The sequence below is a fragment of the Pristiophorus japonicus genome, chromosome 6, assembly GCF_044704955.1.
Source record: "Pristiophorus japonicus isolate sPriJap1 chromosome 6, sPriJap1.hap1, whole genome shotgun sequence".
Classification (NCBI taxonomy): domain Eukaryota; kingdom Metazoa; phylum Chordata; class Chondrichthyes; family Pristiophoridae; genus Pristiophorus; species Pristiophorus japonicus.
In genome coordinates, this window is record NC_091982.1 from 214639029 (window position 1) to 214665818 (window position 26790).

At 43.9% G+C, this 26790-nt stretch overlaps 1 protein-coding gene and 1 pseudogene across 1 annotated transcript in view; both read left to right on the forward strand.

The window, feature by feature from the left end:
- dock10 (dedicator of cytokinesis 10) overlaps positions 1-26790 on the forward strand; it is a 316489-nt gene that overhangs the window by 220513 nt on the left and 69186 nt on the right. Inside the window, exons 31-41 of the mRNA XM_070883587.1 lie at positions 1445-1623; positions 3017-3133; positions 4443-4560; positions 4854-4975; positions 11120-11237; positions 11665-11731; positions 12558-12605; positions 16093-16194; positions 17700-17824; positions 23476-23591; positions 24837-24974. Coding sequence (XP_070739688.1) covers positions 1445-1623; positions 3017-3133; positions 4443-4560; positions 4854-4975; positions 11120-11237; positions 11665-11731; positions 12558-12605; positions 16093-16194; positions 17700-17824; positions 23476-23591; positions 24837-24974 — 1250 coding nt within the window. The remainder of the gene's footprint in view (positions 1-1444; positions 1624-3016; positions 3134-4442; positions 4561-4853; positions 4976-11119; positions 11238-11664; positions 11732-12557; positions 12606-16092; positions 16195-17699; positions 17825-23475; positions 23592-24836; positions 24975-26790) is intronic.
- LOC139266324 (5S ribosomal RNA) lies at positions 19613-19731 on the forward strand (annotated as a pseudogene).

Below are 26790 nucleotides of genomic sequence, written 5' to 3' on the forward strand. Positions count from 1 at the left end.
TATCTTTGGGTTTTCCTTGTTTTACTTGCCAAGAATTTTTCATGCTCTCTCTTTGCCTTCCTAATATCCTTTTTAATTTCATCCCTGCATTTTCTATACTCCTCCAGAGATTCTGCAGTATTTACTCCTTTGTATCTGTCATAAGCCTCCCGTTTTTTCTTTATCCTAGACATCCAGGGGGCTCTAGATTTGTTAGTCCCACCCTTTTTCTCTAAGGGCACATATTTGGTCTGAACCCTCCGGATCTCCTCCTTGAATGCCTCCCACTGCTCTGACACTGATTTACCTTCAAGTAGCTTTTCCCAGTCCACTTTGGCTAAATCACCTCTCAGGTTAGCAAAGTTGGCTTTTCCCCAATTTTGAACTTTTATTCCTGGTCTATCCTTGTCCTTTTCCAGAACTACCTTAAATCTAACTGAATTATGATCACTAGCACCTAAATGCTCTCCTACTGTTATCCCTTCCACCTGACCAGCTTCATTCCCTAAAACTAAATCCAAAACCGCCTCCTCCCTTGTTGGGCTTGCTACATACTAGCTAAAAGTGTTCTCCTGAATGCATTTTAGGAATTTCACACCCTCTGTACCTTCACACTAATTTTATCCCAGTTAATATTAGGATAGTTGAAATCCCCTACTATTACTGCCCTATAGTTTTTGTACTGCTCAGAAATTTGCCTATATATTTGCTCTTCTATCTCCCTCTCACTGGCGGTCTATCGTATAGTCCCAGCAGTATGATCGCCCCTTTTTTGTTTTTCAGTTCGACCCATATGGCCTCCTTTGATGATCTCTCTAACATATCATCCCTCCTCACAGGTGTAATAGTTTCTTTAATCAATACCGCGACCCCCCTCCCTTTTTACCCCTTCTCTATCCCATCTGAAAATCCTGTAATCAGGAATGTTGAGTTGCTATACCTGCCCCTGTTTTAGCCATGTCTCTGTAATAGCTATAATATCGTACTCCCACGTGTCTACCTGTGCTCTCAGTTCATCTGCCTTATTAGCTATACTCCTTGCCTTGATGTATGTACCATTTAGTACAGGCAAACCTCCTTGTTAACTACTATCTAGCCCTTGTTTCCTTTATCCTTCTAATTTGCTTTCTATATTTTTGTTTTCCTATTTTAGTTTTTCCTCCCTCTCTACTGACTCTATTCTCAGGTTCCCATCCCCCTGCCAAGCTATTTCCTACCCTCCCCAATAGCACTAGCAACCGCCCCCCCCACCCTGGCCCCCTTAAGACCTTTTACTTTAAAACCCTCCTCCAACACTCTTCTGACCAAACCTTTGGTCACCCAATCTAATATCCCCTATTTGGTTCAGCATCTAGTTTATTTTTCCTTGCACCTCTGTGAAGAACTTTGGAAATTTTTTTATGTTAAAGGAGCTTTATATAGATGGAAATTGTTGTTGAAAGATGTATTTTTATCCCTAATATAGGCACACAGCCAGAATACACCTTGACAAATGAATTTTGTCGTAATCATTTTCTCATTGGGTTGTTGCTCCGTGAAGTTGGATTTGCACTTCAGGAAGACCAAGATATCAGACATCTTGCTATTGGTGTCCTGAAAAATCTGATGGCCAAACATTCCTTTGATGACAGATACGCAGCAAAGGTAAATAATGGATCTATTTACAGTGCATTGACAATGCAGACACCTCTGCTTCGTGATGCTTTAAAAAGTTCTGACTTTTCAATTAAATTGTTTACATTCTAAATGGTTTTAATATTGAGACAATTTTGATTCTCCACTTGGCCACCTTCCAGTTGCAGCTGTGCTGTTGTGAATTGGGGGATGGGTTGCCAAATCAAAGTTTTGTGTTTCCCAGCACAGAGGAAGGAAGGGTTGGAGGATGAAGAGTCCTGGGTCGGTTCTGGCAACCTCTTAGCATCTGGTTAAATTGTTGCAGGAGGGCGGGTATCACTACTGCCCTGTAGACCATAAGCTTGGTGCCAGATTTGAGGTCCGGGTCTTCAAACACTCATCCTCAGGCGACCGAAGGCTGCGCTGGCACACTGGAGGCGGTGCTGGATCTGGTCATCGGTATCTGCACTTGCCAATAGTAGGCTCCCGAGGTATGGAGAATGGTCCACGTTGTCCAAGGCCGCGCCGTGGATTTTGATGACCAGGGGGCAGTGGCAGGTACAAAGCCCTCCTATATGGCTTAGAGATGTGGACCATATACAGCAGACACCTCAAAGCGCTGGAGAAGTACCATCAACGCTGCCTCCGCAAGATCATGCAAATCCACTGGGAAGATAGAAGCACCAACATCAGTGTTCTCGCTCAGGCCAACATCCCCAGCATCGAAGCACTGACCACACTTGACCAGCTCCGTTGGGCAGGTCACATCGTCCGCATGCCCGAAATGAGACTCCCAAATCAAACACTCTACTCGGAACTCCTACATGGCAAGTATGCTACAAGTAGGCAGAGGAAACATTTCAAGCACACTGTCAAAGCCTCCTTGATAAAGTGCAACATCCCCACCAGTACCTGGGAATCCCTGGTCCAAGACTACCCTAAGAGGAGGAAGAGCATCCGGGAAGGCATTGAGCACCTCGAGTCTCATCGCCGAGAACATGTAGATATCAAGCGCAGACAGCAAAAGGAGCGTGCGGCAAACCAGACTCCCCACCCACCCCTTCCTTCAACCACTGTCTGTCCCAGCTGTGACAGAGCCTGTAATTCCCATATTGTCCAGTCACCTGAGAACTCACTTTTCGAGTGGAAGCAAATCTTCCTCGATTTCGAGGGACTGCCTATGATGATGATGATGATGATGATAAAATTGTTGCATTGGGAGAGTCTGATTGCCTAGCCATCTCTCAGCCGAAGAACTGTGGGCAATTCCAGGGAACTGAAAGAGGGGCGAAAAATATAGGGAAAGATTAAAAGTAAAATATCTTGAGAGCAAGATCTAAATGTTACATAAAATGACACAGACTTAAATTTATTATTTCATTTGAATAGATCAGCTTGGTTAACAATTATGCCTTCTTTGTAGAATCAACAGGAACTGATTGCCACTTTGTACCTGCCATTGTATGGAATTCTCCTCGACAACCTTCCACGAATCTTTATGAAGGACATGTTCCCATTCAATCTCAGTTCCTCTAATCCGGTTAGTGTCCCATCAAGGAATGACCAACACTGGAGTAATGACGGCTAACACTTTGGTGACCTACCCTAACATATATATAAAGTAGATATGTAGTGCTCGTTTTGTCTTTAGATTCTGCGTTGTATACTATTCCGGAAACGTCATTAATTTATTGGTTTGCTAATTGATGTATTGCAGAAACATAGGGCTCAAATTTGGCCCATCTCTTTTTTTGGCGCACTGACCGGAAATGTGCCGCTTTTCTCCGTTGATAAGTGCGCCGAAAAAATCACTCCCCACTTTGGCCGCTGAAAACAGTGCCGGGACGTCTGCACGTGCACAGTGGAGTTGTCCGCGCATGTGCAGTAGCTCCTCGCCCCCAGCCTCTCTGTGTGCGTGCTGCAGCCGCCGTGTGTGTAGGACCCGATGCCAGCCCCTATCCCTGGCCGAGTGGCCTCCCGGTACGATCGACCTCAGGTTTGAAATTTTATGCACTGTAGCTATTTTTAAACTTTCTTAATGGCTTGTCATTTTCCTGGACTTTTGGATATTTTGAAAAAATTATGTAAATATGTTTTGTCTCTTGTGAATAGTGGTGACCATTTGTCAAGCCTATTCACCTGGTGCTATTGTGAAAGAAGAATATAGTGATGGAGGAACACACAGAGAATATCTTAGTTATTGATGTAAACTTTATTTAGATAATATGGGCTCAATTTTGACCCAGTATAATTATTGCAAACAAATAGTTGTTTAAATTAGTTGTGAGATTGGGGAAATTTAATTCAACTATCTTTTACTTCTTTTATTTTTGTGGTTTAAGCTTCCATGAATGCTTCTGTTGTATAGTAAATTAACTTTCCGAATTTTGTCATATGATGTCCTGTATAGCTGTTTGATCCTATTCGCATTCTTTAGTCAGTTTTGCTGGCCTCCGATGTACCTACTTGCGCTGATTTCTTAACTCTCCGCAAGGGTTTTCTGAAGTGGCCACATACGCTGGCCTAAGTAGATTTGGAGTAACTATTAACTGGCCAAAGTGGCCTAAATGACCAAAACTGGCGTAGGTGGCTGATAACGCCCCCTTTTGAGAAAAACTAAACTAAACTAAAAAAAATCGTAACTAACTCACTTACACTGGCGCAAACTGAATGTGCAAAATGGGGATTTTTAAGATATTCCAGAAAAATCAAGTTGCTCCAAAAAGAAAACGGAACAACTCCTGGCCAATTTTGAGCCCATATAATTTGATTATAATTACAATTCACTGACGTTAGTGATAAATAAAAGTGGAGCGGTTAATTATTTTTTTTAATTCTCTAAATTACAGGGTTCCAGGGATGACTTGAGTATTGCTGGTGGGTCACTGAATCAATCAACCACACCAACAAGGAATACAAATTCACTGGAAAGTTCAGTATCAAAAGATGTTTTGAATTCAATAGCAGGTATGTTGTAAATTCTTTCAATTAAATGCACATAATTTTTCCCCTCATAAATTAATTCCCATTTATGGCCAACTTAAGTTTTTCTGGTTTTATTTGTCCTTTATTTGTTAATGGTAATTTTGAAAATTATATTAATTGATAGTAATGAAAAGTGATGAGTAGAATATAGTTATTTTTAAAAATATATAATTATTATTAAGCAATTGTATATAAATCTAGAATGCAAATTCTTCTTCAGTATTTTTTCAATTAAATTAGTCATAAGCAAGTGACATTAATGGCTCTATTTTCAGCTTTTTCATCTGTAGCTATTTCAACGGTGTCCCACGCAGACTCCAAAGGTTCGCTTGGTAGTCTGGAGTCCACTTCTGGTGCATGTGAGAAAATGATTGAAAAACCTGATTCCTCCGAAAAGGTACATTTTAAGAACAAAAGAACATAAGAACATAATAAATAGGAGCAGGAATAGGCCATTTGGCCCCTCGAGCCTGCTCCACCATTTAATAAGATCAAGGCTGATCTGATCTTGGGCTCAGCTCCACTTCTCTGCTCGCTCCCCATAACCCTTCACTCCCATATCATTTAAAAATCTGTCTATCTCCACCTTTAAATTATTCACTGAACCAGCCTCCACAGCTCCCTGGGGTAGAGAATTCCAGAGACCTACAACCCTCAGAGAAGAAATTCCTTCTCATCTCAGTTTTAAATGTGCGACCGCTTATTCTGAAACTATGCACCTTAGTTCTAGATTCTCTCATGAGTGGAAACATCCTCACTGCATCTAACTTGTCGAGTCCCCTCAGTATCTATCATCATCATAGGCAGTCCCTCGGAATCGAGGAAGACTTGCTTCCACTCTTAGCACGAGTTCTTACTTGGCTGTACAGTGCACTACCAGAACCACAGTCTCTGTCACAGGTGGGACAGATAGTGGTTGAAGGAAAGGGTGGGCGGGGAGTTTGGTTTCCTCTCCTTCCGCTGCCTGCGCTTGATATCTGCATGCTCTCGGCAACGAAACTCGAGGAGCACAGCGTCCTCCCGGATGCACTTCCTCCACTTAGGGCGGTCTTTGACCAGGGACTCCCAGGTGTCAGTGGGGATGTCACACTTTATCAGGTAGGCTTTGACGGTGTCCTTGTAACGTTTTCGCTGCCCACCTTTGGCTCATTTTCCGTGGACGAGTTCTGAGTAGAGCGCTTGCTTTGGGAGTCTCGTGTCTGGCATGAGATCTATGTGGCCTGCCCAGCGGAACTGATAAAGTGTGGTCAGTGCTTCAATGCTGGGGATGTTGGCCTGGACGAGGTTGCTAACGTTGGTGCGTCTGTCCTCCCAGGGGATTTGTAGGATCTTCTATCTTCAATAAGATCACCTCTCATTCTTCTAAACTCCAATGAGTATAGACCCAACCTGCTCAACCTTTCTTCATAAGTTAACCCCTTCATCACAGGGATCAACCTAGTGAACCTTCTCTGAACTGCCTCCAATGCAAGTATATCCCTCCTTAAATACAGAGACCAAAACTGTACGCAGTTCTCTAGGTGTGATCTCACCAATACCCTGTACAATTGTAGCAGGACTTCCCTGCTTTTATACTCCATCCCCCTTGCAATAAAGGCCAACATTCCATTTGCCTTCCTGATTTCTTGCTGTACCTGCATACTAATTTTTTGTGTTTCATGTAGAAGGACCCCCAGGCCACTCTGTACTGCATTATTTTGTAATCTCCCTCCATTTAAATCATAATTTGCTTTTTTATTTTTTCTGCCAAAGTGGATAACCTCACATCTTCCCACATTATTCTCCATCTGCCAGATGTTTGCCCACTCACTTAGTCTGTCCCTATCCCTTTGTAGATTTTTTGTGTGCTCCTCATAACTTGCTTTCCCACCCATCTTTGTATCATCAGCAAACTTGGCTACATTATACTCGGTCCCTTTATTCAAGTCATTAATATAGATTATAAATAGTTGAGGCCCCAGCACCAATCACTGTGGCACCCCACTAGTTACCGTTTGCCAACTGGAAAATTACCCATTAATCCTGATTCTCTGTTTTCTATTAGTTAGCCAATCTTCTATCCACGCTAATATATTACCCCCAACCCCGTGAGATCTTACCTTGTGCAGTAACCTTCAAAGCGGCACCTTATCGAATGCCTTCTGAAAATCCAAATACACCACATCCAATGGTTCACCTTTATCTACCCTTTTCGTTACATCCTCAAAGAACTCCAGCAAATTTGTCAAACAGGATTTCCCTTTCATAAAACCATGATAACTCTGCTTGACTGCATTATGATTTTCCGAATGTTCTCAACTGCTTCCTAAATAATGGACTCCAGCATTTTCCCAACGACAGATATCCGGCTAACTGGTCTATAGTTTCCTGCTTTCTGTCTCCCTCCTTTTTAAATAGGGGCATTACATTTGCTGTTTTCCAATCCACTGTGACCTCTCCAGACTCCAGGGAATTTTGGTAGATTGCAACCAATGCATCCACTTTCTCTTCAGCCACTTCTTTTAAGACCCTATGATGCAGCCCATCAGGTCCAGGGGACTTTTCCAGCTTTGGTTCCATTATTTTACAGAGTACTTTTCCTTTAGTGATAATTGTTTTAAGTTCCCCCCCCCCCTCCCAATAGCCCCTTGATTATCTATTATTGAAATGTTTTGTTCAAAGTCTCTGCCATTTCCCTGTTCCCCATTGTTAATTCCCCAGTCTCATGCTCTCGGGGACCAACGTTTACTTTAGCTACCCTCTTCCTTCTTATATACCTGTAGAAATTCTTACTATCTGTTTTTATATTTCATGCTAGTTTACTCTCATTATCCATCATCTCTCTCTTTCTTTTTTTTTAGTCATCCTTTGCTGATTTAAAAAAAAATCCCAATCCTCTGGCCTCCACTAATCTTGGCTACATTGTATACCATTGTTTTCAATTTGATACCATCCTTTACTTCCTTAGTTTGCCATGGATGGTTCTCCCTTCTCTTCAAGTCTTTCCTTCTCACTGGAATATATATATTTTTGAGAGTTATGAAATATCTTCTTAAATATCTGCCACTGCTCATCAACCATCTTACACTTTAATCTATTTTCCCTGTCCACTTTCGCCAACTCTGCCTTCAAACCTTTGTAATTGCCTTTATTTAAGGTCAGGACACTTGTTTGAGACCCAACTTTCTCACCCTCCAACTGAATTTGAAATTCAACCATGCTATGATCACTCTTTCCTAGAGGATCCTTTACTATGAGATCATGTATTAATCCTGTCTCATTACACACTACCAGATCAAGCCTGCTTCCTTGTTGGTTCCACAATGTACTATTCAAGGAAACCATCCCGGATACACGCTATTAAATCTTCTTCAAGGCTACCTTGGCCAATTTGATTTGTCCAATCAAGATGAAAATTAAAATCACCCATGATTATTGCTGTATCTTTCTTACAAGCCTCCATTATTTCTTGATTTATACTCCGTTCAACTGTGTAGCTACTGTTAGGGAACCTATAGACTACATCCACCAGTGACTTCTTCCCCTTATTATTTCTTATCTCCAACCAACCTGATTCTACATCTTGATCTTCTGAGCCAATATCATTTCTCACTACTGCACTGATCTCATCCTTTATTAACAGAGCTACCCTACCTCCTTTTCCTTTCTGTCTATCCTTGTGAATTGTCAAATACCCTTGAATATTCAGTTTTCAGCTTTGGTCACCTTGCAACCACGTCTCTGTAATGGCTATCAGATCATATCCATTTATATCTATTTGTGCCGTCAACTCTTCTATCTTGATACGAATGCTGCATTAGTTCAGATAAAGAGCTTTTAATTTTGTCTTTTTACCATTTTTCCCTGCTTTGACCCCACTTTCTAATACACTCCTTTTTATATACCTTCTTTCCTTCCTGTCACACTCTGGTTATCATTTCCCCCATCGCTACCTTGCTCAATTGCATTTTCCCTTTTCCTTGACTTTTTTAAAATTTCCACTCACCTGAACCCTCCCCGCCCACCCCGTTCCCCCCCACACCCCCCACCCGACGATTTAGTTATTAAAGAAGTGAATTGCAGTTTTTGCATTATTTGGAGGTGCGAGATCAGCTTATCTGTTTCTCTTCTTTCAGACAGAGCCATGTAAAAGCATTGGATGTTGTTGCATTTCTGATACATTAGACTTTTCTTATTGGGATTTGTCACCATTTTATGCCATTACTTCCAAGCTTCCCATTTCATGTTGTCCTCTTGGCCGAGAGTGCAAGCAAGTTTGGGCAATGTATTCTTCCTCCATGGCCATTGTAAATGGTGCTCATTGCTGGCAAACAGTAGGGGCTGGCTGCAAGGCAAGTTGGTTAGTTCCTGTCTGGTGCCACAAGTCACCAGTTGACTAAAAGTCAGTGTTCAAGAGTGGCCAATTGCTGGTGTAACTCTCAGATGTAGTAGGATAAAAGTTCATATAGTCTGCAACTATACTTGATTACCATAAGATCCATCTTCATGCAAGGCACTGAAACTCATATTATAGCTTGTGGGCAGCTCAATTACTCTTCAGCTTCTGCAGGTGTGCTGTTCCATGTGTTTCCGGGCTTCATTTAATAGCGATGAGATACCATTGAGGCTCACATTCAGGAGAGACAAAAGTGGCCGGAATTTTCTGGAGGAAGGCAGGTTAGGGGCATGGGAAGCTTGGATGCGGTCGGGAAAGCTAGGAAAGCCAGGTTGACTGCAGGCCCTGCCGACTAACAGCTGGGCCTGATTTGCATGCAATGCCTCGGTTTCCCACCCGCAGCCAGCCAGATTGAGAGGGTGGCTGGCTGCGGGTTGGTAGGCTGCAGGAAGGACGCATTCGCATGAGGATCAGGGGCCAGGCAATGGATCGGGGGGGTAGGTGAGGAGAGAGGACTGGGGGTCGAGCAGTGAAACCGGGGTGGGGGCTGGGGTGGGCGAGAAAACCGAGGGCCAGGCAATGGTGAGGGAGGGGAGAGGATCGGGGGGGCCGGGCAGACAATTGGGAGGAGCAGGAGAGAGGACTGGGGATCGGGGCCGGGGAAAGGATCGGAGGGGAGGAGTGAGGACCGGGGATCGGACCGGGGGAAGCATTGGGGGCAGGGGAGGTCGAGCAGAGATGGGGGTTGGGAAAGAGAAGATTGGGGCTGGCCACCGAAAGATCATTGTTGGTGGTGGGGTGGGGGCGGGGAGGTAGGGTGGCGGTGGAAAGGCCTGGGGAAGTGACCGGAGGGCTGAGGGGGTGGGGAGGTTGGAGGCCTCTCGGGGGTTATCCGATCACGGTTACGGGGGTGTGTTCGGCAGGGATCCTGGATTCTGGAGGTAGTTATAAAGCCACTTACCTCCTGGATCCAGCAGTCTCCGTCTTGCTTTAACAAATTGTGTGAAACCTGTCCACATGCAGATAAATACAAAACGGAGGTTAAAAAAGGGGCTTCATGCCTTAGAATAATATTTAAATTGATATTCAGCCCCCTGTGAGTGGGTTTGGTTGCCCGCCCGGTCCTGCCCCCCCCCCCCCATTAAAACAAGAAGTGGGCGGATTGGAGGCGGGACCAGGTCAAGAATCCCATTTTTAACAATATAATTAAACCCACACACCAAACCCACCCATTTCTTTTACATTAAAATTCCCCCCAATGTGTTTAATAAAAAAGAAGGGGTCGAAATTGTTCCTCTCTTTAAGGCCTTTCCAACCAGGGGCAGGCGGATGGGCTGACCCATCGGAAATTGCCCCCAGGCTGGGGGCGGCGGGAACGGTTTCCGCTCCACCCGTGTTCCCACCCTGTCGGCCGTGCATCGACCCCTTACCGCCCGGTGGCGATCCTTTTCCGCCCCGCAAGGGAAATTGCCCCGCGGGAGCAGAGTCTCGCCTCTCGGTGCCCACGACAGCGTTCGCCCTTAAAGAGGAGGCCGCATTGCCACAGCCACCATTTTATTTTAATTGTCGGACCGACTCTGAAGTCGGCCCGACAATGGCAGCCACGGGTTCAGCGGGCCGTCAACAGACAGCCCGGTACACCCTCTTGGGTGCCGGGCCACTGGCCCGGCCGAAGAGCTCCCTGATGGCCAATGGGCACCACTAAAGTGGCTGCAGAGCTTGCAGCAGCTCTCACATCGCGCAGACGTGCTCAGTGCAGCTGATGACACTGCCCACCTTCAGCCCCATTCCCAAAGCACTTTCGCCCCTCAGCCGCCCCAAGCACCGCCCAGACAAATTAAAAAAGTAAAAGAGGCCAATTTGTCACTAGTCTGCGCCCCCTTGATTCAGGCGGAGAATAATCACTTAATTCGAATTACCTGTCCTGTTTGGGGTGGAGGGCAATTTCAGCCCCAAAATGTTTAAAGAAGTGTACGGTAGGTTTGTGGAAGTGGCCCTCAAGCAAGTCACAACTCGTTAGTGTGGCTCATGGTATAAAATTAGTGAGCGCCCCTGTTATAAAAGCTGGATATGTGTTAGTTAAAGGTCAACTTGAGAATCTCTAATGGAAAAATAAATACAGCTCAATCACACATTACTTTAGTAACAATGCCTTTAACTCTCCAGGCTTATTCAAGACCATTATCTTCAATTGGATCAGCTATTCGATTTGACAAATTAGATCAAGCTGAAATGAGAAGTCTGCTTACATGTTTCCTTCACATTATGAAAACTGTTTCTGAAGGTAAGACTCAACTTCCTGACATCTTGTGACAGAGGCTCAGACAATTGGGTCCTCTGTGAGATTCTGATAGTCATTGATGAATTTATGTAGTGCTGTAATTTCATTGTGTTTAAATGTAGTGTTTTCATAATATTTGATATTTATGGGATTACATTTCCTTTGTGAAAGGGGAAAAAATTAATGTGTTACTTTACTGGCGACACGTAGGCTGCAAATATACTTTTATGGATTATGTTACACCACAAAGTGAATAAAAGCTAAATGCCTCTACCCACAAGTAAGGTTTTACAGTCAATTCTAATCTTAAATCCTAAAATAAAGAACATTAAAAAGATTATATTCAGAACATTAAAAACATTTACAGGTCAATTGTCAGGGGATGGTACAAACTTCATAATAATGAAATCGAATATATGCTTCCTTCCAGAGATTCTTAAATCCTACTGGTGCAAAGCACCATATTCAGAACTAATGGATTTCTTCAATATTTTAGAGTAAGTGGAAACCATTCAATTCTCAGTTTTTTTTAGTCACCTGATACACACTTAAGTAAAAACTCAGTCAGGAATTGTAAACGAGTAAAAATGCGCTCAGGAGATGGATGTAAAGGTTGTTTCAAATATGTGTAGCGCTGCAGCCATGCAATAAAGTATTCAAATCTGAAATTGCATGCTGGCACACTGGCTCATGGTATCAACTTACTGTGCCACTGATGGGTGGGAAGGAGGTCTGTCTCCTCAATTCCCTGCATGACAAGTCTGAGATCTTCTCTCTGTCATTGTGTGGTGATGTGAAAGAGAGGTTTGGAGCTCTTCCACAAAAAGGGAGGGAAAATTTCCAAGTGGCCGTTTACAGAATGGCAATAGCTGCAGTTTGCTGTTTCTCCTTGTTGACTGGGGAATGGAGTGTAGTGACGTGGGAATTCAGACAGGGATAAAATTCGGTGTTTACAATTGTGGTCTGGGAAGTGATAAATACATGAAACAGTTGAATGCAATAGGACTTAAATATCTGTGGATATAAAAGCATCATCGCCTTTTATTGCCTTCCATATTCTGCATTTATATCTATTAATAAAAGTTAAATGCACAATTTTATTTTAAAATTTTGATCGACACTGACACCAGCAGCACACAACTTGGCTGGAGATATTGTCCATGTACATCTGTTTGTCTCATCTTCAGCCAAGTGCCATATCCTTGACATAAGATTTGGCTTCCAGAATGAAAATACAAAACTGAAAGCATCAGGCAATTATTTTGCAGTAACTTCATGGACAGTGACCACTTCTGCTTGAAACTTTGTTTTGTTTTCTTTCAGAGTTTGTATTCAACATTTCAGATTTCTAGGAAAGAGGCATGTGGCAAGGTAATGATTTTTATAATGCTGGGAGTTTGCAGAACAACAACAAACTTGCATTTATATAGCACCTTTAATGTAGTAAAGCGTCTCAAGGCACTTCACAGGAGCATTGTAAAACAAAAACCGAGCCACATTATGACATAATAGGACAATTGACAAAAGCTTGGTCAAAGAGGTAGGTTTTAAGGAGCGTATTAAAAGAGGAGAGAGAGGTAGAGTGATGGAGAGGTTTAGGGAGGGAATTCCAGAGCTTAGAGTCAAGGCAGCTGAAGACATGGCCGGCAATGGTGAAGAGATCAAAATCGTGAATGTGCAAAATGCCGGAATTGGAGGAGTGCAGAGATCTCGGAGGGTTGTAGGGATGGAGGAGGTTACTTAGATAGGGAGAGGCAAAGCCATGGCGGGATTTGAAAACAAGGATTTGAATTTTTAAACTGAGGCATTGCCGGACCTTTTCAACATTTCAGTTGCTTTTGAATCACTTGCTTTTGACTCCACTGAAGGACTAAGAGTCTATTCAGCACCTAACTGAGCCATCCAGACCAGGGATAGTAAAGGTTTGATTCCTTGTTCTGTGTTCCTTAATTGACCTCACCCAGGCAGATGCAACAAGTGGCATCAGCAGCCCTGGGTTAGGAGAAGAAAGACTTGTGCTATGGAAGGTGTTAATTGTATGAGACAATTGAATCCAATAGGATGTGAATCTCTGGATACAAAGGTTCTTGTTCCTGGTTGCTATTCTGTTATCTCTTTTGGAAATATATGTCTGTGGCCCTCCAATGAGGACAGGAATTGAGCTCATCTGTGATGCTTCTCCCATGGTTGAATCAGCTGCTGACATTCAGAACTGGGATTTGCATATGAAAATGGACACTCAGACAGGAAAGCACATAGCTCCTTTGAAACTGTACTCGAGTAAGGGGTCAATAGAGAGTAAATTGGCGAACGATAAGGGGATGAAAGAGCAAGTTTTGTCACTGTGGATGATGATCATGGAGCTCCATTGTTAAAGCCTAATATTTTTAGTGGGCCAAGAAAAAGAATCATGTTTTCTTGTATGACCTGTTGGGAATGTATTATGTGAATTAATTATTTTTTATCAAAATATTTAAATATCACTCAAAATGTTTTGTCAAGTTGCACTACGTATGAATTTCTAATTCAATTTCATATGAAAATGAAAAAAACCCAACAGTGTCACAAAATTGAATATGCCATGAATTCCACAGCAGTTTTCCCAAAGAAAATACTTCAACATTATATAGGAAGAAAATATTATGTAGAGTTATTTTATGCATTGATATTTTCACATATAATGCAATAATTAAATAAATATACAAACTGAGTGTTAAGGGAACTTTCCCTTTGGATTCAAATTATCTAGCGTTTTACTCCATGTTGCTGCCATTAAGTAAATTTATAAATGCAGTTTTAGTGCACACATCTATCACACGGGAATGGTAGTGTTACTGGACTAGTAAGCTAGAGGCCTGGACTAATAATCCAGACAATAGTTCAAATCCCAGTTAAAATAAATCTGGAATAAAAAGCTAGTATCAGTAATGATGACCATGGGCCCAAATTTGGCCAGTACAGATTTCTGGTGCACTCATCAGCAGTGCGTCGCTTTTGTAGAACTCCAAGGGCGTCAAAAATCTTCGGGCCGAGTTTGGCAACTCCCCAGCCTCTCCTCGATGGTGGCGTAGCGTGGCAACTGGATTCGGAGGCGGAGCCAGATCCCGGCACTGAAAACAGTGCCGGGAACTCTACACATGTGCGCTAGATTGCGCGCGCATACGTAGTAGCTCCTCACCCCTAGAATCTGTGAGAGTGTGCTGCAGTCTGTGTGGGACAGGCCGAAGCGTGCCGCCCCTATCCCTGGCCGAATGGGCTCCCTTATCGACGGCCCGCTGCCTTCCCATGCTGTGTTTTGGTAGGACTTCTATTTTTTATTTGTTATTGATTGATTGATTGCTTATTACTTTGGTCTTGGTGCTTTTGGTGCAGAGTTCCTTCTATTTTTTATTTGTTAATTAATTGCTTATTACTTTTTGTGCTTTGTTTAGTGCTTTGTAAGTCTTGGTGCTAGGTGCAGGTCCTTTCAGCTTTCTTGTATTTTTTAATTTGTTATTGAATGCTTATTTTTATGCTTTGTTTAGTGCTTGGTGCTTCAGAATGTACTTACCTGCGCTGATTTCTTAACTCTCCACAAGGGTTTTCTGTGTGGCCATAAGTGACCACATACGCTGGCCTAAGATAGTTTGGAGCAACTATTAGCTGTCCAAACTGGCTTAAATGGCCAAAACGGGCGTAGGTGGCTGGTAACGCCCCCTTTTGAAAAAAAAAACGAAACTAAAAAAAATCCTAACTAACTCACTTACACTGGTGCAAATTAAATGTGCAGAATGGGGATTTTTAAGATACTCCAGAAAAATCAAGTTGCTCCAAAAAAAACGGAGCAACTCTTGGCCAAATTTGGGCCCCCGTGTAACTACATTGTAAAAACCCATCTGATTCACTAATGTCCTTTAGGGAAGGGAATCTGCCGTCCTTATCCAGTCTGGCCTATATGTGACTCCAGACTATATGTGGCCTATGTGGTTGACTCTTAACTGCCCTCTGAAATTACCTAGCAAGGGCAATTAGGGATGGGCAATAAATGCTGGCCTTGCCAGCAACACCAACATCCCATGAATGAATTAAAGAAAACAACTCCACAGCAGTTGCACTGTTTGAAACTATAAATTGTCTTCACTCATAAACTTTACAGGTCTAAGAATGATCAATGCATTAAAATAGGTAGCAGGTTGTAGAGCTAGAGCTAGTATCAGATCAATAATATGAACCATTATTGGATAGAACTGTTGAATGCAATAGTGGATAGAATCATTCTTTGTGAGAAACAATTCCATGAGCTCCTTATATTTGTTATTGGAGGCAAGGACAGAATGATGGGGAGAAGAGTTTAAGGAGATGGTTCATTGTAGAGAACAGAAGCCGGGGGTTATCTATGCTCTCCAGAATGATCCTGTAATATTGGGTTGTTTTGGCAGAGGAAGCCGAGGCTTATCGCACTTGAAGTGCTCCAGCCCGATCTAGTGATGGATGGCTAAACCAGTTATGCACTAGGTATGCTCAGGTGTGCAGCCCTTGAACTTGAGGGAACAAAGATAGGGCTAGATCATTGGGATTACTGGGATGGGAGAGAGTGAAAGTTCAAATTACCTGCCATGATACAATTTGAAGCTTTGCTTCATGACAAAGCATACTATGCTTGCAGTATTATGCTTTCTCTCTTCAGATGGCGAGGGGCCTGTTACATATTTCCAGCACTTTTTGTTTTTGTTACAGATTTTGAATATTGGTAGCTGCTTTCTGCAACTATAAACTTTTCTCAATCTATCTCCATGTTCAAAAACTTTTTTTTACTTTTATTTTTTGTTCTACTTGCTGTACACAACCTTAATCTTATTATTGTATTTAATTGCAACAGGAAGTTAGCTGCTGCAGCTAAACTCGCACAAGCCAGCCAGAGTAATGGAACGCTCAAAGGTTCTAACCCTACTCATCAAAGTAGTGGTCTTCTCTCTCAATGGTAACTCCGATCAATAAGTTCAGATAAATAATGTTAAAACTTATTTTATTGGACTATTATTGTACAGCCTTATTAGATAATTAAATGAGTGATATGATTGGCTGACATTACACCATTAGTGTGTGTTAAAAGGCACATTCCTAAAGTGATTGTTACATGTTATAGCATGTTATATGCTGGAATAAGTCCTTGAGCTGATTACAGCAATTCTACTTTTTACTTTATTTTCTACTCAGTACCTCTCAATGCCATATTTCATCATAAAAAACACTGCAAGGGTCAATTTCACTATATTACAAATCTATGCTGTGAATAACATAATCACTCCTTATTAAAATCCATCTAAACTGTAGAAAAAATGGATTTATGTGTCACCCTACATTTAGAATCATAGAATAGTACAGCACAGAAGGAGGCCATTCGGTCCATCGAGGCTGCACCGGCTCTTTCGAAGAGTAATCCAGTTAGTTCCACTGACCTGCTCTTTCCCGATATTCCTGCAATTATTTTCTCCTTCATGTATTTATCCAATTCCCTTCTGAAGGCTGTTGCTGAATCTGTATCCATTTGAATTGGTTATATCAATGTATTTGCGGAAAATCTGAAAGGAAGAATAATTGAGATATGTAAATGGAGGAAAAAAGACCTAGGGGTGGAAATTCAATCGCGCCTCATTTGGGGCAGTAACCCAGGCGGAGCGGTACTTTTAGCGCCTTGAAAAAGTTTGCGCCTCCCGCCCAGAAATTCATCAGAATTGCTCGAAAAGCTGACGGGCGATAAATCAGTCGTTGCACACCAGAGCTGAGGGGGCCATAATGAATGTTTGATCGGTAAATTTGGCGGACCTATTGCGCATGCGCGGAACTCCAAATCAGATCCCAGGAAAAGCCGAGTCTTAAAGGCGCGGCATAGTAATGCATCCATTAAAGTTTTCAAAATCAATTGTTTTCAACCTGCACTGTTACGTCTGTCAGCCGCTGCAAATTCAGAGGCTCACGCACCGTGCTGTGTGTAAACGTTGCACTGACTGCGACCTCCGAGGGAAGCGCTTCCTCTTCCCTTTAAGTAGCCACTAGTTAACAACTCTGCAAGCCTGTACCGACTGTTTTTCCAGACGTTGTTCTTGGCAGCACGAAATGAGGTGGCCGCATCGAATTTACCGACCGGTGCGCAAGTGTGGGTGTTGCACCAGGACTGACATCAGGATCGCACTGATCGTCAGCACCCAGGCACTTACTGGTTTGTTCCCCCTGTGAGCCTCTAATGAATTTTCGGTTGGACCATTAGATGCTGCGCTCCCGGTAGGTAACCTCTTACTCTCCCATTAATGCCCCCTCTGGCCGCTAATGGAGGCGTCGGGCAACTGAAAATCCAGCCCTTATTCTCTTTAAAAAGTGCCATTTCAAGTTTCGCAACAATTTCATTTTTTTACTCATGAGAACTGCAGGAAGTTTATAAAAATGAGACATTTACTTTAGATTCTGTTGTGCCTCTTTATTTGACAGGATGCATTCAGGCCATGATGGCCACAGACATGGAAGGTCCCAGACTATGCCTATAATACGTGGAAAGAATGCACTAACAAACCCAAAACTCTTACAAATGATGGATGCCTCCAACATAATGATCAGTATGTAAAAAAAGAACACTTCAGTATTAAGTACTCTTTCTTTTCACATGTGAAATACTGCCTTGTGTGGCCAGTTAAAAGAATGTAAATCATATTGAATGAAAAATGGTCAACTAAGTTATCAAACCCACAACTTGCATTTATATGTTACTTTTAAAGCAGCAAATATTTCCCAGGGAGCATCACAAATTGGGGTTAGACCCCAGCAAAAGAAGGGAGAGAAATTTTGGGAAGATGGTTGAAGGTATGACCAAAAAAGTAGTTTTTTTTAGAATACTTCTGAAGGTGGGGAAAGATGCAGAATAGTTGAGGAGTCTAGGAGAAGAATTCCAGAGTGTGTAGACGAGATGATCAAAAGCTCTGCCACACTGCTGGAGTGGGGCAGACCAACTGAATGCATAACAGAGCCAAGTTGTAAAATCTGACAGTGCACAACTACGGTGGAATTGGTATGTAAGGTTGAGGGAATACATAAATTGAATCCTGATAACCTATTCAAAATTGGCACAAACTTAGAATGGGCCAAAGCTTCGAAGAGTGAGAATGCAATGCAGTTTATACAAAGGGTGGTGAATGTGAAGAATTGAATCCCCAAGGAGTTATTGAAGTCAGAATTGGATAGATATTTCAGGAAGTGAGCAATTGAGAGATATTCATTTTTGGCACTGGCCAGATAGACTTCAATCTCTTGTGATGCTGTACTCTTCTATGTACATAAGACAACTATCTATACTGCCTTCTTTAAAAGTTAATCCTAATGTGCGTAAATGGAATAAAAACAGAAAATGCTAGAAATACTCAGCAGGTCAGGCAGCATTTGTGGAGAGAGAAACAGAGTTAGCATTTCAGGTTGATGACCTTTCATCAAAACTGGAAAAAGTTAGAGATGTAACAGGTTTTAAGCAAGTGCAGGGTAGGGAAAAAAAGAACAAAGGGGTAGGTCTGTGATAAGCCAGGAGTGATTAAACGACAAAACGTATGATTGTACAAAGCAAAAGGAACTGGTAATGCGAGCAGTAAAGAAAAAAAAGTTGGGTCTAGAAGATGTATGAATGGATAGAGCAAAATCATCAACAGCTGCCATCTGAAAAAAATAGGGGCAAAGATTGAACTTAGTGTTGAGTCCAGAAGGCTGTAAATTGCCGAATAGAAAGATGAGGGTCGAGAAATTGGCCTGCTCTGCACCCCCTGTTAACGCCTCCTGGAGGCACGAAGGGGTTACTGACCGGATGCGGCAAAATCAGCGATGCCCGTGAGCTTCCCTGGCAGGTTTGCGCTGGCGCTAACACTTACCACCTCGATCTCTTGCGCCCGGGAGATCGTGACGTCATCCGGTGTGCAGCGCCCCATCATCACCCCGGATGCAATATTTGCTCCTGCCCCCTGCAGCATCGCTGGGCGTCAACAACAATAGCTGCAGGAGGCGTTGTCACCTAGGCTGGCCACTTGGCGAGCGTTAATTAAAGGCAGTGGTGGTCAGGTAGGGCAAACTTTAATTATGTTCCCAGTGTGGTCTATTTTGCAAAAGTTATCTCCCCAAATGAGGCGCTACGCAATTTCTAGCCCGAGGTGTTTACATTGAGTTTCGTTAGAACAGGTTAAAAGGCTGAGGACAGAAAGGTCAGAGTGGGAGTGGAGCAGAGAATTAAAGTGACAGACGAACGGAAGCTCAGGCTCACGCTTACAGACTGAATGGAGATGTTCCACAAAGTGGTCACCCAATCTGCATTTGGTCTCGCCAATGTAAAGGAGATGCTATCATGAGCAGCGTATACAGTGTGCTAAATGGCCTACGGCCACACTAGTCTGAAAACGCCTGATCTTGTTTGATCTTGGAAGTTAAGCAGAGTCAGGCCTGGTTAGTACTTGGATGGTAGACTGCCTGGGAATACCAGGTGCAGTAAGCTTTAAAAAAAAAATAGGGGATCAAGTGGTATGGTGAGAAAGCAGGAATGGGGTACTGAAGTTGCATGTTCAGCCATGAACTCATTGAATGGCGGTGCAGGCTCGAAGGGCCGAATGGCCTACTCCTGCACCTATTTTCCATGTTTCTATGTTTCTAAGCACAATTAAATTGCTGTTTCACATGTAAGGGGTGTTTGGGGCCCTGGACGGTGGGAAGAGAGGAGGTAATAGGGCAGGTGTTGCAATCTGCACTTGCATAAGAAGTAGGAGCAGGAGAAGGCCATATGGCCCCTCGAGCCTGCTCCGCCATTTAATACGATCATGGCTGATCTGATTATGGACCAAGGTCCACTTCTCTGCCTGCTCGCCATAACCCCTTATTCCCTTATCGTTCAAGAAACTGTCTATTTCTGTCTTAAATTTATTCAATGGCCCAGCTTCCACAGCTCCCTGAGGCAGCGAATTCCACAGATCCACAACCCTCTCAGAGAAGAAATCTCTCCTCATCTCAGTTTTAAATGGGCGGCCCCTTATTCTAAGATTATGCCCTCTAGTTCTAGTCTCCCCTATCAGCAAAAACATCCTCTCTGCATCCACTTTGTCAAGCCCCCTTATAATCTTATACGTTTCGATAAGATCACCTCTCATTCTTCTGAATTCCAATGAGTAAAGGCCCAACCTCCTAAATATGGCAACCAAAACTGTACGCAGTATTCCAGGTGTGACCTCATCAATATTCTGTACAACTGTAGCAAGACTTCCCTGCTTTTATACTCCATCACCTTTGCAATAAAGACCAAGATTCTGTTATGTATTTAACCCCTTGTAACCTGCATCACACCTGTCCACCAGAGGGAGTCCCAAGAGATCCCAGCATCCCTTGGGAGCACAGTATATAAGCAGGTCACCCACGAAGTACCTGCACTCTAGAACTAAGGTCACACTTGCTCATTACACACAGTACTCGGTCTGACCATTTATTAATGAGTATAACAGATTCCATTCGCCTTCCTGATCACTTGGTGTATCTGCACACTATCCTTTTGTGTTTCATGCACAAGTGCCCTCAGGTTCCACTATACTGCAGCACTTTCCAATCTTTCTCCATTTAAATAATAACTTGCTCTTTGATTTTTTTCTGCCAAAGTGCATGACCTCACACTTTCCAACATTATATTTCATCTGCCAAATTTTTGCCCACTCACATAGCCCATCTATGTCCTTTTGCAGATTTTGTGTGTCCTCTTCACACATTGCTTTTCCTCCCATTTTTTATCGTCGGCAAACTTGGCTATGTTTACACTCAGTCCCTTCCTCAAAGTTGTTAATATAGATTGTAAATAGTTGGGGTCCCAGCACTGATCCCTGCGGCACCCCACTGGTTACTGATTGCCAACCCGAGAATGAACCATTTATCCCTACTCTCTGTTTTCTGTTCGTTAGCCAATCCTCTATCCATGCTAATATATTACCTCCAACCCCGTAATCTTCTATCTTGTGCAGTAACCTTTTATGTGGCACCTTGTCAAATGCCTTGTGGAAGTCCAAATACAACACATCCACTGGTTCCCCTTTATCCACCCTGTTCATTACATCCTCAAAGAATTCTAGCAAATTTGTCAAACATGACTTCCCCTTCATAAATCCATGCTAACTCTGCCTGACCGAATTTTGCTTTTCCAAATGTCCTGCTACTGCTTCCTTAATAATGGACTCCAACATCTTCCCAACTACAGATGTTAGGCTAACTGGTCTATAGTTTCTTGCTTTTTGTCTGCCTCCTTTTTTAAAATAGGGGAAATCGGAGGCTGGTGTTGCGGAGGGGTGAGGCCGGATGGTGATGGGGGCCGTTGTGGCAAGGGGAGGGAATGCTGGGGGTGATTGAGGAGTGGACCAGGGTGTTGCAGAGCAGTCCCTTCAGAATACCTGTTTACTGTGTGATGTCTGTAACACTGTTATGCCATACTGAATGTACCCTTATACTGTACACACCTTACCTGTACACCAGAGGGTGCTGCTGCTGGAGACCTAAGGGTTACCTGCACACTGCAGGTAACCCAGTATAAAAAGGAACTCACAGCTTGTTGCCCTTTCTCAGGAGCAGCAAATAAAGGACTACAGGTCTACACAGTTTAAGTATCATACCCTGCCTCGTGGAGTCATTACTAAAGGTGCCTACATATACTACAAGGAAGATGTGTTTGGCGGTGGGATCATGCTGGAGGTGTCGGAAATGACGGAGGATTATCCGTTGAATGTGGAGGTTGCTGGGGTGGGGACAAGGGGTACCCTTTCGTGGTCCTGGGAAAGAGGAGAAAGGGTGGGAGCAGAAGTGCGAGAAATGGAATGGACACAGTCGAGGGCCCTGTCAACCACAATAGAGAGGAATCCTTAGTTGAGGAAAATACAGAATGGATAATGTGTGTAAATTGACACTAGCTAAAATATATAATTCTCAACGGTTGGTGGTTTTGTTACATTTTACTATCTAATAATTATAAATGAAGCACAATAGGCAGACAGGTTGAGGTGTTCACTTTTAGCCTGATTCAACTCATTATTTTTAATTTGATGATATATTGGCTGGAATTTTAATTTGGAGACGGCTAGTGAGCATTGGAAGGTGAGGGCGTGGGTTGGGGCTGGAAAGCGGTCGTGAAACCCCGGAGAGCGGGTTTCCTACAGGCCCTGCTGAATTCAACTGCAGGGTCTAATTAGCATTTGAAATCATTGTTTCCCGTCCACAGCCGCCAGATGATAAGACTGGTTGGCTGTCGGGCGGGTAGGCCTGCAGCACCAAACCGCAGAGAAGGAGGGAGCGATCGGGAGTGGAGGGCTGGTGGGAAAGCGGAGGCTGGTGTTGCGGAGGGGGGAGGCTGGATGGTGATGGGGGTGGGCCAGAGGCGGGAGGTTGGAAGGTGATCAGGGGCCAGAGGGCTGTGATCAAGAGGTCGGAGGGGAAATTGGGGGCCCGGGGCCGAGGATCGAAGGCCAGAGGGGGTATTCAAGTTTGGAAGTTTCATTGGTGAGGAGGTGGGGGGAAGGGCGTTGGAGGCCTCGGGGGTGGGGTGGGAGGTTGGGGGAAGATAGGAAGGGTTGCAGGTGGGGGAATGGTGGCGGGGTGTCGATTGTGGGGGTTTGCTGAGGCAGGAACGCTGGATCCAGCAGGTAAGTGGAAAGGCATTTACCTCTTGGATCCAGCAGTCCTCATCTCACTTTAGCTGGGCAGTTCCCCAGGGAAGCCCGCCCGCCCACAGTTAAATTTAAAATGGTGTTTCACCATGAGGCATGGAGCCTCATTATAATATTTCAAGTGCCAACCCGCCTCCTGCGAGTGGGTTGGCTGCCCGCCACCACCACCCCTCCCCTCCCCCCCCCCAGCCCCAGCCCCCGGCCGCTGTCCTGCCTCCGTTAAAACTGGAAGGAGGCGGGTTGGGGTCTGGATTCAGTTTATTCATTCTTTAACCTTCCACTCGACCCCAGCTCATTTGTTGTTTGGGGGTTAAAATTCCCCCCAATGTAGGTCATTTCTGTGCGCATTGGAAGGTGAGGGCACAGGTCCCAGAATCGGCCTAATAGTGTTATCGGTCTATATTTGACCTGTGCTCCCATCTAACCATGATCACAAATTGACTCCATATATTACTCCATATTATTTACATGTATCAGAACAAAAATCAGCACTAACTTTGTATTATCTCAATACAGTTTGATGACTGACTGACTTTGATCTCCCATTTGTTTAGATGGTGCTCCAACTGAGATGGATACCTTGCAACTTATAGATGTAGAAGCAAATATTGCAACAGAGGTCTGCATCACAGTGCTTGAGATCATCTGTCTTTTCACTCAGAACCATCAGGTAGTTATGATGGCATCCATATTTGTTTTGCTGATAAAATACATCAATGATGTACGAATTCCATACTGCATTGATCTAGCTCGGACACTGTGAAATATGTATTTAATAAAACTGGTGTTACTATAGTCCTGCTGCCTAGAATTGTACATATGACATGCTTTACTACAGACATGAAAATTAATTATAACTCATAGAGGTTATGGAAAACCATATCTTTTAAACTATCCTAAGTGCTTTTTTTGTACAAATTGCAAGTTTACATTTATGTCTGCCTTTTATACCGTAAACTAACTGTTCTTTATAACTTGCAAGAACATCCTGTTAACTTTTACCTAATGACAGTAGTTGATCTGTACCTCGTATTAAAGAAGATATTTGTCCTTGGAGTAAGCTAGAAAGTATATGCTATAGACTCATGGTCTACACGGCTGTAGTAATACCTGCCCTCCTGTATGACTCAGAGACATGGACCATGTACAGTAGACACCTCAAGTTGCTGGAGAAATATCACCAAGATCCTACAAATCCCCTAGAAGGACAGGTGCACCAACATCAGCGTTCTCATTCAGGCTAACATTCCCAACATTGAAAAACTGACCACATTCGATCAGCTCCGCTGAGCAGGCCACATAGTCCGCATGCCAGACATGAGACTCCCAAAGCGAGTGCTCTACTCGGAGCTCCTTCATGGCAAACGAGCCAAAGGTGGGCAGCGGCAACGCTACAAGGACACCCTCAAAACCTCCCTGATAAAGTGCGACATCCCCACTGACACCTGGGAGTCCTTGGCCCAAGACCATGCTAAGTGGAGGAAGTGCATCCGAGAGGGCGCTGAGCACCTCGAGTCTCAACGCCAAGAGCATGCAAAAATCAAGCGCAGGCAGCAGAAAGAGCGTGCGGCAAACCAGTCCCAACCACCCCTTCCCTCAACGACTATTTGTCCCACCTGTGACAGAGTCTGTGGCTCTCGTATTGGACTGTTCAGCCACCAAATAACTCACTTCAGGGGTGGAAGCAAGTCTTTCTCGATTCCGAGGGATTGCCTATGATGATAGATGTGGTGTAGGTTTAAATGTTGCATAAAATATCTTTAAAACATTGCTGGACCTTTCTCTTCAAGAATATCTAGTTTGAACCAACCTGAAAGTGTAAAAGGTATTGTATAGTTTGTGTAATTATAGTCTGCAGAAATTGTGTTTGCAATTAATACACGTCAATTAGTTTGTTTCTTATCTGACTTTACAGAAACAACTGCAACAGGATGATGGACAGAATTCCACGATGAAGAGAGTCTTTGACACCTACTTGCTGTTCCTACAAGTCAATCAGTCATCAGTTGCTCTGAAACATGTATTTGCAGCTCAGCGGCTATTTATTTCCAAGGTGCAGATAGTGTTGAATACCAGAATATTCCCGCATTACTGTGTGCATCTGATGGGAAAATCATACATATTTATCAAAATTTCTGATACTATATGATATGTCCTTACTATACAGTATAAATGCACATGAGGCCCATACTTAAGAGAAGGTCACTCTGTGACCAGTCCTTTATTAGCCAGCACTGAAGTGGAGAAGATGGGTGGAGCTTCCCCTTTTATACCTGAAAGTCCAGGTTAGGAGTGTCTCCCTCAAGTTCACCACCTAGTGGTCAGTGTTCTCACGGTGTACAACTTAGGTCAGTTTATACATGGATTACAATGATAATTGAATACATGACATCACCTCCCCCCCAAAGTCTTATTGGGATCACAGGTTAAGTCTGTCTGGTGGTTTACGCTCCCTTGTAGAGCGCCTGAGTTGGGGCTCCGGTTGTTGGCCTTAATGTCTGCTGTTTGTGGTGCCTCAGGCCTGTCCGGACTGCCCACAGTGACTGGGCTCTCCTTCACTTGGTTCCGGTGTTCGGTCACCTGTGGTGGAGTGAACTCTACATCGTATTCTTCCTCTGCTTCTTCTATGGGGTTGCTGAACCTCTTTTTTGTTTGATCCACGTGTTTGCGGCACATTTGTCCATTGGTAAGTTTAACTACCAGAATCCTATTCCCCTCTTTGGCAATCACAGTGCCTGGGAGCCATTTGGGCCCTGCAGCGTAGTTGAGGACAAAGACAGGGTCATTGACATCAATACATCGCGCCCTCGCATTCCCGTCATGGTAGTCACATTGCGACCGGCGCCTGCTCTCAACAATTTCTTTCATGGTGGGATGTATGAGGGATAACCTGGTTTTGAGCGTCCTTTTCATTAGCAGCTCTGCAGGTGGAACCCCTGTGAGCGAGGGACTAAGGGGGGGCTTCCCTGGGCGCATTGCCCAGCTCGGCACACGTGTTGCACCTGCGAACACAAAGTTCCAGGTCTGCATCTATCCCTGGCCACCAAACGTGTGACTGGTAATTGCCTTCATCATGACAATGCCCGGGTGCTCATTGTGGAGTTCTCAGATGAATGCCTCTCTGCCCATCTGGGGCATGACTACTCGGTTTCCCCATAGCAGGCAATCGGCCTGAATCGAGAGTTCATCCTTGCGCCTGTGAAATGGTTTAAATTCCTCAGGGCATGCCCCATACGTAGCTGCCAAGTCCCCATTAAGGACACATTTCTTGACTAAAGACAGTAGAGGGTCTCTATTTGTCCAGATTTTGATCTGACGGGCTGTCATGGGTGAGCCTTCACTTTCGAAAGCTTCAACAGCCATGACCATCTCAGCAGCATGCTGGGTTGCCCCCTCAGTGGTGGCTAGTGGGAGCCTGCTGAGTGCATCGGCACAATTTTCAGTGCCCGGTCTGTGCCGAATTGTATAGTCATAGGCGGCTAACATGAGTGCCCACCTCTGTATGCGGGCCGACGCACTTGCATTTATGGCCTTGTTGTCAGCCAAAAGAGATGTTAGGGGTTTGTGATCTGTCTCGAGCTCAAATTTCCTGTCAAACAGGTACTGGTGCATTTTTTTTTACTGCATATACACATGCAAGCGCTTCCTTTTCTACCATCCCAAAGCCCCTTTCTGCCTGGGACAGACTTCTGGAGGCATAAGCTACCGGCTGTAACTGACCCTTGGCATTAACATGCTACAACACACACCCGACCCCATAGGACGACGCATTGCACGTTAAAATAAATTTCTTATATGGGTCATATAGCGTTAACAGATTGTTGGAGCATAACAAATTGAGTGCTCTATCAAAAGCCCTTTCCTGGCTG